This window comes from Coloeus monedula, assembly GCF_965178545.1.
Source record: "Coloeus monedula genome assembly, chromosome: 2".
In the NCBI taxonomy this organism is placed as follows: Eukaryota; Metazoa; Chordata; class Aves; order Passeriformes; family Corvidae; genus Coloeus; species Coloeus monedula.
Genome location: NC_138782.1, coordinates 90,204,830 through 90,217,330, shown reverse-complemented (window position 1 = coordinate 90,217,330; position 12,501 = coordinate 90,204,830). Strand labels below are relative to the sequence as shown.

Genomic DNA, 12,501 nt, shown 5'->3' with positions numbered 1-12,501 from the left:
GTTCCCCGGGGTCGCCAAGGACCCTGGGGTCCCGTGACTGCGGAGTTCCTGAGCAGAGCCCCGGCCATGCGGCTGGAGAAATAAACATCTCTGAAACAGCTAGCAAGAATCTGTCCATATATGCTTCTTTTCCACGGGACTCCTGGTTTGATAGATGCGTGTTGCAGTAATCCCCACTGTAACAGTACATCTGTGGTACATTCAGACAAATGACCTGACACTACTGAAATTGTGTAATATGATTTAAATTTTGCAAGGATGCATTTTTTTTAACAGTTGAGGTTGTAAACTTAACAGAAGCTTTGGAAAGAATCAATGAAAGACCACCAGGATATCTTAGTGATTTTCATATTCTCACTAAATATAAAACACAACAATTTAAATAAAAAATAACACACAGCTGTTTGTATTAAAACCTCCTACTAACATATTTCAAAACCAACAATATAACAGATTTGACATTATCTATATTACATATTTTTGTACTCCCATGGTTTAGAAGCATCATTGTTGAGTGACACCAAAGAGGTACACAAAGCTTTCAAAACATTTCCACTAACAGAGGTGCATTTTCAGGAAATTGAGTCAATAAATGAGACTTATGCTTTAATTCACCTTCAAATCTCAACGAAGTCTTTTTTTTTCTTTTTTTCCCTTTTTGTATTTTTTTTTTCTTAAGGTGATTGCAATCACAATGGTGGGGAATGTCTTGTGCCAGTGCTATAACAAACCAGTACAGGACTCATGTTCTTTAAGCTCTGGCCTCAGGGCATACATGACGTTTATGTCCTTGACAAACACAAAAGAGCAAAGGAGTGAGCAAAACATGGTTGAATCCCAAAAGATTTTTGTTTTCTTTCCTTCAGTCTTGTCACACCACACTTCTCTGTCTCTCTCTCTCCTCTTTTTAAGCTTATTATGAGAGCTCATTTGAATCATCAGTCACATGCTGTAGAATAAATCTATACAGATTTATTGCATTGCTGTGCTTCCCCGCTCCCAGAAGGATATACTCTCATTTAAAAAAGAACAGTAAATCTTATACTACATAATCAAACAGAAGATTGGGAAAGATACTGTACACAAAAGACAATGATAAATAGCAACATAGAAAGTGGGGGAAACGCATCTAGTTGAATATTTTAACTGTTGGTTTTAGGTTTGGTCTCAACAATTTTCATTTGTATTTCAGAAGCAAAATCAAGCAATACATTAATTAATCTTAGAAATTATATCCAAACTATGTAAAAAAATTCAGCAGAAAGAAAGCCAGTTTTCCAGAGAAACTAGGTATATGACTGGTAAAAATGAACTACCCCTGATCTCAGAAAAATGCAGGCAAATAATGCAAGAGAGAAAATACTCCAAAATATCATGGAGTTGGTATTGGATATAAAATTGTGGAAATCTCATTTGTATTTCCAAAGCACAAATTAAAAAGTTGTGGGGCATTTGGCTTGAATACTCAGACTGACCCATCAGTACATGCAGTGGTCTCGCTCCACCTGGTATCAGCCAGTTTATACTTCAAGTACTGTGTTTTCCTCCATATAAATTCTACAGAATAATGGAATGAAGTCAGAAACCAGTTACCAAGTGAAGTTACCTTATGGGAAGAGCTGGTAATCCTAAACTTGTGAAGCTCAACATGATAAACAAAAATTTCTGGTGGAAACATCAGTGTATGGTGTTATTCAGGGAAGCAGGCTGCCCGGAGAAGTGGTGGAACTGCCATCCCTGGAAGTTCAGAAGATGTGCAGATGTGGCATTCGGGGACATCGTTTAGTAGTGAACATGGCAGTCATGTGTTAACAGCTGAACTCAATTTTAGAGGCTTTTTCCAACCCTGACTATTCTATGATGCTATGATCTATGGTATTCAGTGCACAGCATAGAAGAACTGTTAACGTTAAGTGCAACCTAGGATAAAGAAAAATGTGATTTCAGTATAAGAAAATACTTATTGGAATATTCTTCCAACAGCCAGGGCAGAAGGCCCCAAGGCAGAAATTGCTTGACATGTGACCTGACCACTGCTGGGTGTTAGCAGGACCAGGCCCTGGGTATCACTGAGAAGAAGGGGAAAGTTCAATGTGGGTGCAGCTGTGGCCAGATTCACAAGACCCCACCCCTCACTTGACAGGGCAAGAGAACAACCTGGAGAAAACTATTTTCAGAGACTCCACAGAAGAGTGCACCCATACCCTGCAAACAGGACACTTTCACTCTCATCACTGCCTAGAACTTGCTCAAAAAGTACTGCTGTTGCACTGGGGAAAGTGTAATTAGCTTCTACTGTTGACTTTCCAAAAAGGCTGAGAATTGAAATTGTTAGATGTTGACATGATTATTAAGTATTACTGCATTGAGATATTTAGGTTTGATACATGGGAACTTGCTAAAGAGCAATGACAGTTAATGCAAATGTATTTCCTGTAGCTTCTCTTGGCATTAGAGTTTTAAAACAAATCTTCAAGTAGATTACTTTCTTAAATCCTAGCGAAGAGATTCAGAGTAACTTTTTACATCTCCTTCCCTCACTGCCTTTCATTTGATGAACACTAATATAACATACGCTCTGCCCTTCATGCTTGCAGTTCTTTCTCATGTAAAGAAAAGCAAAACCAAAGGCAGTTTTCTCTGCAGAATCTGTATTTCTCATCATTTCTAACTGACTATTGGTGTTCCAGCACCCTATGGACTACATTTCTTCCACATCCTTGTTTCTTCTTTTTTTTTAGAAGGCTAATTAACATGGTATTTTAAATCCTGTTTTTTTCTGCAAGGCTGCATTGCAGTCTTCTACTTCTCTGCTTCCTTTTTTCCTTTTGAATGTACTTCCACCTTTTGATCGTCCCCTCTCCCTCTACAACTACAACTTCCCAATAACCAATGCCCTTGCATTAATACTGTCCCCATCTCCACTTGCACGGTTCCACCACCTAACCTGTGCCCATTCATTTAATCCCACCTCTAGCCACTTTGACACTTCCTGAAGGTCCCATATTTAAAGTCAGGGCATCTAAACCAAAATTCCTGAGGCTGTGTCTGAAACCACTGACTACAGCAATGGTATGAAGGTTTTCCTGTATCACCATTAGCATGCTGTGTGTTAGAAAAGCCAGTTCCTTATTTTTGCATCAACCTAATACCATACAAGCTGTAGGTAGCTACAGCACTGAGTTCCCCATCTTGAGCAGCCTTTAGAGAGCCTCTGTTGACAAGAGGAAGCTGACCTTTTAAATTCTATTGCCATATTTTTATCTCTCTCATTTATTCTCCATACACAATTTGGTAATTTTCCCACATTTGCTTTGCAATTCCCAAACAACCAAAAAATTATCATTATTTGTCATATGAGGAAAAGTAGCTTTTAACCAATCTTTGGTGAATCCTATAAATATTGCATCCATTTACGATGTAATAAAGTTTAAAAGCTACTTTAGATTGTTTTGACCAAATTATTTAAAGCAAAAAAATTTCTAATTGTAATGCTATTTTAGTAGCATACCAGTTTAGTTATGATTTTATAATTATATATTCTAATGAGAACTGTGCAATCCCTTGCAGTACACAGAAGCATCTTTTCATTCACTGTTTTCAACACACAGTTATCAAAATGTTCTCAAAATGTAATTAGTTTCTATGTTTTCTTATGATTAAAGCCATTGCAAAGGATGTTTCACAGAAATCTGTTATCCGAAAATGAACATGCTTAGTGCTGTGTATCCTATATCTGGATATTCATTTAGGGCACACAGCCAAATCTGGCAGTTGTCTAGAATTTTGTTTTTATTGAGCAATCAGTTGAACGTTCATTCAGCATTTTTCCATATTTTGAAGCAAGCAAACAAGCACAATCAACAGCTGCTTCTCTGACAAGAGTCATTCCTCCACTCATACTTACCCAGTTTTAAACCCTAGACACAGTAATACATGAACCATCCCTGCGATGCAATGTTCACTCCAAATCTGGCAATCTTTAGCATCCTATTCTATGCCCGATGTTTTCTCCTCTGGTAATTTTTCTGAGATTCGAGTATTCTCTTTGTCCACCTACATAAACTTCTCAGAAAAACTATTTACTTCAAACTCTTCTTGAATGGCCTCCTGATACACCAACCACTTGTGCACACTGTTACCAAGCTTCCTTGCCAGAATATCTACTGCGGGTTTTTTTTCCCAGGAATCAGGACTGAGCCTCACAGAATATTCCCAGACTGGTGGTTCCACTCGGCTTCACTAGCTCTTTACCACATTATTCCTGGTGTGCTTGTCTATACTATATACAGGAGCAGTGCAGGAAGACTCTCCAGGTTATCTCTGGAGAGGCTGGCTCTGAAACTGGAAACCATGCAGTTGCTTTCTTATGGCTTTGCATCTGGGTTCCCAGCCCTGCTTCTCAGTTCATCTACTAGTGACTCCACAGCTTTTGTTTCCTAATCTGCATGAATTCAATGCTAGCTAGAGGACACAGATCAGTATTATTGCTGTATTGGACCGGGCAGGCATATCCATAAATCAATAGCCTATTTTTAACAAAATCCTGCATTAGTAAAAATGCTCAGCCCAGCAATATGAACTAAGGATTTAATTTCATTTCACATGGAAAAGATGGCTTCATCAGAACTCAAATTGCAGAAGTGGTTTCCAGAGTCTCCTAGATCATACCTAAGCAATCAATTACTTCCAGGCTTCCCTGTGTTAGTTATTAGTGAGAATAATCCATAAGTTTGTGATAGGGATCTCTAATAAGCAATGCTTATCAGTGCATCCAGGCTTGAACAGGATGCCCTTTTTGTGGCAGTTCTTATGTACAGCACCCAAACTTTAAAAATCTCCTGGACACAAAGACAGCTTTGCACAGAGACTGAGGGAGCTGCTGTTCCCCAAAGAATAGCATTGTCTTCATTCAGAAGGGCCATCAGATCATCCCTTTTTACGTGGACAAACAGGGAGGCACCAGAAAGCGCATGGGATGCGTGTGGGATGTCAATGGACCCCATGCCCAGTACTCACCACAACATGCAAAAGAAAGGCAAGGTTGGCAGCTGGGCTGATTGATGATACATCTTCACAACTGGATTTTGGTGACGGAGGAAATTAGATTTCTCTAATGGGAGTTCTGCCATTTATAGGAACAAGGTGCCGGTTTTCTGCTCATATCAGTGAACAGTACAGTTACCAAGAAATGCTTCCTCCATCTAACAGGAAAGAAGCTTGCAAGACACATTCTCCTACCAGCAGAAGTCTAGTTAAGGTTAAGGAAAGATAAAAGAACAAAAAAATTACAAGCCAGACAAGAATTTATCTGTGCAGATATATAAAAGCTCATCCAAACTGTCAGGTTGGCTTCTGGAGTATTCAGCATCCAGAACACCTGCAACAAAATCTGGCTTTTGAGATCCACAGGCACTATCTGGTGCTGAGCATCTTTTAGTAGAAAGCTGCTGCATTTCTGAGGCAGGTTTGAAGCGTGTTTAGGCATGGTGAGACCTTTTGTCAGCCACGCACAAATTGCTCCAGTATTTTTTAGTTGTTGGAACTGACTCTGCGGGACCATGAAGCAGTTACTAAAGCCTATCCCGAAATAACCAAGGATAAAACCACAAAATGGCAGCCACTGATGCTGTCGAAACTGCCTTTTTAAAAAGCCTTGAGACACTCACATGCTCCTGATAAAACAGAGGAAAGCTTCATTTAAAACATTAATCTCCCACTAACTGAAATCTCTTTCACAAAAATTAAATTTCCACATAGCCATGAGTTCAACCTGCAGTAAATTTCTGCAAGCAGTACAATCTCAGTCAGATTTCACAGAAACAAAAGGTGCTGAGAACTCACAAGGATGTCTCATAAAGCTGGTTTTGGTACTCCATGGCAATCAGCTTCTCATTGCTGTGTCATTTATCCCAACCCAGCGTCAATCTGGTTCCCTGCCTTCAGAGTCAATTTTCTGTTTGCATGTCTGGATGCTAAATCAATTGGTGACAAAATTATTGAAAGAATTCTATGCAAACACTAACATAAAATTTAACATTGCTGTCCACCTGACTGGACTGAAAGACCCTCCTTTAAATAAAAGCAAATTGTCTGCTTTTCAATTCCTCTCTCTGCAAAACAGCTACAAGGTTAGGTTTGGCATTGAGAAGGAAGCACTCATTGGGAGTATGAAAAACTATCTTTATGCAATCTTTCTTCACATCCAAGATTTTTTTTTTTCAGATAAAGGCAAGCAGATAGAAGAGGAAGAATAGTATTTTTCATCAAACAATAATTTTGTTTACAATAGTTCTCTGAACCAATTAATTTTCAAGCTTTGTGTCACACTTGTTAATGAGACAGTAGTACCCAGCATCCCTCCTCCCAATGTTAAAGACTATCAGTTGTATTAGTGCCGTTTACAGCCGATTTACTTCTATTTTGGCATCACGTACTGATAAAAAGGCTTACTGCAGAAACAAGAACTTTTTCTCCATAAAGGCTCATCGCCTTCAGTCCTGCACCCTCTGCCAGACCTGCCCCCCGCTGCCGCCCACCACCCCGGGGAGCCTTTTCCCCGCGGGCTGTTCTGTGCTCCATGCCCAGGCCGGGCAGCGGGCACCGGGAAGGCAGCGCTGGCGGCCGCGGCACGAGGCAGGCCTCCCCGCCTTACAGCGTGCGCCACGAAGGGCTCTCTGGGGAGCGGGCCGCGGGTGGAAAGCAGCCAGGGCCAAGCCCGGGGTGGGTCGCGTCCCTCCCGTCCGGGGGGTCTCCCGGCCCTTCGGGGCCGCCCCTCTCCGATCCCGCGGAGCCGCGGGAGGGGCCTGAGCCGCGGCCCGGCCCGGCGGGGCGGCAGGGGGAGCACGAGCGCGAGCCGGGAGTAGCGCGGGGCGAGCTGGAGCTCCCGTTGCCAGCCGCGGCCGCCGTGGGAGCCGCACGGGAGACTCCTCGGAGCCGGAGCGAGGCGGTGCGGAAAGCCCGGCGCGGGAGCCGAGGATGCAGCCGCTACCTCCGGCCTCTGCTTAGCCGCCGGCGCAGCCCCCCCGGCGGCGGCTCCAGCACCCGCCGCCCCTCGGCGCCGGGCAGCAGGAAGCGGCGCTCGGCCGGCTCCCAGCGCCCCCCCTCCCCTCCCCGCCCAGCGCAGAGCGGGCGCCGGCGGCAGGGCCGTCGCAGGAGCAGCAGGCGCTGGCGTCGGATGCCTGCGCTACGCCATCCCGGTGCTGCCGCGGCCTGGACTCCGCGGGGAGCACGGACGATCGGCGGGCAGCGGCGGCCTCTCCTTTGTGTCCCAGGTCGGTGCTGGGGAGCGGCGAGAGGGCGCAGGGTGGTCGGGCACAGCGGCGGGACCATGTCCGTCCCCTCCCGAAGGGCTGGGACAGGCGGGTACCCCTCCGTGCCCGGCCTGTCTCCGGGGCCGCGGGCATGGCGGGCGGGGGACTTGTGTGTTCGGGCTGACCTCCTCCTCCCCGCACCCCGGCAGAAAACTCGGGGAGCTTTTCCGCAGCCCGACCGGGTGGGCGGCGAGGCGGAGCGGGGGGCTCGGCCGCCTTCGCCCTGGGGCACGGGACGCTTCCCGCAGCCTCCGGTCGGGGGATGGCTCGTGGCCCCGGGGAGCGGCTCGTGGCTGGAGAAGTTTCTGCCCAGGCAGCGTTTCGCCGCCGCTGTTGATTGTTTATCGTTCCGAGGCGGCGACGAAAATAGGTCAGAAATAATGTCCCGCTCGTCCCCGCCGCGAAGTGTCCGAGGGCCGGCCGGGGTGCTGGGAAGTGCCGGAGGCGATGGTGCCTTTCCCCTCTTTTCTTTCCTGAGAAATACCGGACCCTCACAGGGTCTGAAACACTGTTGGGAGGAGGGGAGGGGGCGTTAATTTTTTTTTTTTTTTAATGTTGGTTTTTGCGTGCAGTGTAGAAAGTTGCTGGCCGAGCGTTAGGAATAACTCCCAGCTATTTCCTGGTGCGCGGAGGGCGGCACTGGCGGCTCCCGCCCTCCCGGTCCGAGCGGGAGCAGCCCGTTCCCCTCGGAACGCCGGCGGAGCGGCGCAGGGCGCTGTGGGCCGGCGGTGCCGTGCCTCCGGCAGATGCTCGTAACCCCCGTTACCGTCGGCAGGATCTCGGCCGGGCTCAGTTAACCTCGGGGCGCGCTCGGCAGGATTTGCATGATCAGTAAGCGCTCTGGTGGAAATAATCTTTCTTTCTTGTGTTATTGTAAGCAAAATTTCGAACAGAACCTATTTGAAAGCTTTATTTGGTAATTACGCGTTGCAAACATACTGCTTGGAAGAGAGGTTGCATAGCGTAACGGATTTTTAAAATTTGTAATTGGGGGATTTACAGGCATGTTGATACTATAACTAAAGCAGTATTTGTGCTGATATGTTTAAGCCCACTTCCCCTTTCTCCTGGTTGCAGAGGATTTTGCTGACTGAAAAGTAAACAAGCTCCTGTTTGAGATCTTACATATTATCAGGTAGAGAGGACATAAATGCCTATTTTGTTTTACTGGGTTTTACATTGTTTTTTAAGTGATTCTTTCAACTTGCTTAATGTATTATAAATAGGCAAAGTCTAAGGTAAAATCCACATGCACCACCTTTTGGTTTGCTTGACCAATAGCAAGGAGCAAATGCTGCGGAATCTTTGTAACTCTGGAAGGGAATGTATTACATTTTCATCCATTAAATAACTCCAACTTAGCATTTTGATTGTGAAGATGAAATTGCTTGGCCTTTTCTAAGGGATAAATAGTACAGCCCAAACATGGCTCAGTAAATCTCTGCTTTGCCTGGAGCATTACAGCTTTTTTACAATGAAAGAATTCTGGATTTGTGGAGGAACAAATTAAGGACTCCAGCATAGTTTTTATTATTCTGTTCTACAGTTCATTGCCCATTAGAACTGAATTGTTTTGTAGGAAGTGAACAATAATCTGGGTTCTAGCTGTATCTTCGCTAATACTTTAAATGAATGAAGCACAGAGTTGTCATCTTGCTCTGTTTCTACCATGTGACTGTGCCAGTAGTCACAGTCTGAGTACCTGCATTTGGTATGTCAGAGTATAGCTGTAAATCTTAGTCTGTATTTTCCTTGGATGGACCAACTTGTTTTCCTTTTCCCACCACTCGTTTTTCCCCTTGTAAGTGGCATAAGTCAATTCTTAAGCTTTCCCTTGGTAATTGATAAAAATCAGAGAATATTAATTTGAATTCATGCTTTGGAATGGTTTAAATATCCCTTGTGTGAAATACAATCCTACACAACTGGTAAGAGTTGACTGATATGTGAAAATACTGGTTTTGGTCTTAAATTAACACTTTATTAATATAAAATTGATTTGTTACCTTCAATTCAAATTATGGTCAGTACGACTGGCCTGGATAAGATTTGGCATGAATAGTAATAGGTAATAGTAAAGTGCACACAGCAACTGAAATATCTCTTCAAAGCTGTGATATTGAAAATGTGCCAAACCAACACATTTGTTGGTTCAATTTAGTTCCATTGAGATAGAACTTACTTTTGTTTTGAGTTAAGTAAAACCTCAAAAATAACACGTTGGGCTCTGTTCAGATTTCAGAAAAGCTAAGCCCTTGCATCTCTTCTGAAGCCCCAGTGATGGATGTGACACTGTAACCTGATACTGCAGTTTTGTAGTTTTAACATTTCCCTTGGCTGTACCTGGGTTTCAAAGCTCAGTTCCAGGACTGTCTCTGGTGTTTTTTTCCTCACATAGAAGAATTAGTTCCCAAGCAGGGAGAGATGTGGAAACTGAGATCCATTGCTCACTCTGGCATTCCCTGTTGACTTTGCTAGTCAGTTATCTGCTGAGAAAGACTCTGACAAGTTCTAGAGGACTTCATTGTGGTTTTGAGATATGATAAACACTCTTTGACAGGATGTTTCTATCAGCATCTCATTCTGACCAGGTTACAATCTGGTGTTTTTGGTGCAAGCTTCTCTTGCTGGAAGTGATTAGAATGGGATATGAATGCCACAGCCATCTGTCTGGCTGGGGAGGTGCATAGGAAAGCAAATCCTGGCAAAGGAGTGAGGCAGATTACTGTGAGTAGCAAGGTTTTGAACTACTATGGGAGCCCTTTATGAGCTCTGACTCTTGTACTGTTTTTTTCCTTGAAGAGAACCTGGTTGCCTACACCAATGTAGGAGGCAGGTACCTGAATGTTTATTAATGTAATGCTGAGAGTACTGATGCCTGTGTCTCTCCCTTGGCCTGGCTGCTGTCCCAAACAAATTTGAAAGTTAAATCAGTACCAAAGATGGACCTCAGTGTGAGAATCAGCAATCAAGGGTTGTGAATTCTTGTTACTGTTGACCTTGTTTCAGTGTTTGAAGTTGTTATTGACAGAGACTAATGTTTCTCATCCTTGCTTGGTAACTGTTTCATCTTGTACTTTGTGTTTTCTGTCTTGAAGTCCTTTTGTTCTTTTTCATCTCCCAATCCCTACAGACTGCAGGACAGTCTTGGCAGAATATATTCTCTTGTTAACCAAGGTGGAAGAGTTGCAGTTTTATTTTGTGGGTTTCCCCCCCTCCCCTTTTTCTCTGTACAGAAAAATACAGTCTCACTAGTGCTTTGTTTTCATGACAGAAAAGATGAGTAGCACCTGTGTGTTGACCAGCCATTGTCCCTGATGGATATTTGTTTTGACAGCCTGTTGTTGAGTGTCAGTTACCTCTGACAGGCTGTTGCTCAGAGAGCCTGTAGCCTAAATAAATATTACTTGGTTGAGTACCATCACATGAATTTGTTTTGGTTAACTATGAGCATAACTCAGAGTTTCTTGAATTATTAATTATTTTATCTTGCATTCAGTATTCCTCCTAATGAACAAGCATGGAAAATATGGGGGTTATTTTTGTTAATGAAAAGTTTGTTTATCTTGCAATCTTCAAAAGCTTTTTAAGTTATATAATATATCCTGATGATACAGTTCAGTGGTTACAGTGGTTGTGCTGGGTTGACATTTGGACTTGATGATCTTTGAAGGTCTCTTCCAACTTTGATGGTTCTATTCCATGATTCCATAAGTCATAATCCTGCTGCTTTAAAACAGGAATGAGAGATTGGTTAAATCCATTCAAAAGTCACATTTTCGGTCCCTGTGAGCTTGCTATGATCATACTATGCTTCTGAAAAAATGCTAGTCTTTCTGCCACTGCTAGGCAAAGCAGTAAAGTATGTCCTTACATTCTGTTAACATTACTGCACCATGTGTTTTCTCCTTGGCAAGACACGTGATTTTATGTTTGCTACGCATCTGCTGATTTTGGCCTTCTCTAGCATTTTGCTAAGCATGTTTTGAACACACTAATTCATTGGATACATCTCATTAAATATTGTGTGTAGGAAAATAAGTTACTGTTGAAGTACGAACATAATTAAATATTTATGCATTCATTTATAGCAAAAGCAGTTGGTATTTAGTAATGGGGTATTGCTGGTGTTAGTAGAAGTCTGTTGTACAAACTGTCTTCATCGAAGAACAATGTGTGGAACCTTTGTGGTAACAAGAGTATACAACAAAGAGTATACAAGAAAAAAAATCTGAAAGGGAGGAAATAAGTTTGCCATAGTTTTGGGTCAGGAAGAAGTCAGGTGAGCAAATTGTGTTTACTTCAGGCAGGAAATTGGTGACAGCATTGTTCTTGGAAAGAACAGGCAGAGAAATAAGGAACAGAATCAAATCTCACGGAGCTCAACTTACAAGTGGAACAAAAGTTGAAAACGCTAAAGCAAATTGAAATGACATCAATTCAATTTTTTGTTAGATGGTTTCAGTGTTTTGTTTTGGTTTTTTTTTAATGGATTTTCTGTAGAGGTTTTGAAATTGGGAACATTTTTGTTGCTAAGAATTTTGGACTTTATATTGTGCAAGCGGTTTTGTTGGAAACATGATACAAAGTTAAACTTAGCAATATTTCTTACTAAAAATAAATAAAAAATGTCCACATTTCTGAATTGCAAGTCTTGTATCAGAAAAAAGGGAAAACATACACATTTTGCTATTTTTAGTTTTCTGGTGAGAAGTTAGAGATTTTTTTACCTGTAATACTAGAGAATTATATATACATACATATGTGTGCATATGGTTTGCTGAATCTTGTTTGTAAAATAAATCACAAACCTGTACACACCATACCCCCAAACTAAGAAGAAATCTATAGCATTCATCAGTTAATTGTGCAGGAAGCTTTACACTTGACCTCTGACATTTTGAAATAATAAACTGACTTGTTTTCCAGATGCAAGTCTTCTTACTATAATCACAACCTTGTTCACGTGCTGTGACCTCATGAATTAATCCCTTTTACTGACAATGCCATAAGTCACTCATTACCTGTTGCATAAAGCATGTTGAGAGATAATGCTTTATCATGCTTTCTAGCTATAAAATAAACTGAATTCTCTTTATGCTTTAGATGATTTTTATTAAGTTAATAAGCAAGGTTTTCCTTTCCGTTTTCATATTAGAATGGCTTGCAGTACATCTTTTGTCTTCTT

General features: G+C 42.5%; 2 protein-coding genes across 2 annotated transcripts in view; one reads left to right on the top strand and one right to left on the bottom strand.

Annotated features, from left to right (window-relative positions):
* Window positions 1–6,582, bottom strand: part of LOC309570136 (collagen alpha-1(IX) chain-like) — a gene marked incomplete at both ends in the record, with an annotated part of 79,153 nt that extends 72,571 nt beyond the window's left edge. Inside the window, 1 exon segment of the mRNA XM_082276763.1 lies at window positions 6,438–6,582. Coding sequence (XP_082132889.1) covers window positions 6,438–6,582 — 145 coding nt within the window.
* Window positions 6,583–6,877: 295 nt separating this feature from the next.
* FAM135A (family with sequence similarity 135 member A) overlaps window positions 6,878–12,501 on the top strand; it is an 81,153-nt gene continuing 75,529 nt past the window's right edge. Inside the window, exon 1 of the mRNA XM_082276888.1 lies at window positions 6,878–7,274. The gene's annotated coding sequence lies outside the window, so the exon portion shown is untranslated. The remainder of the gene's footprint in view (window positions 7,275–12,501) is intronic.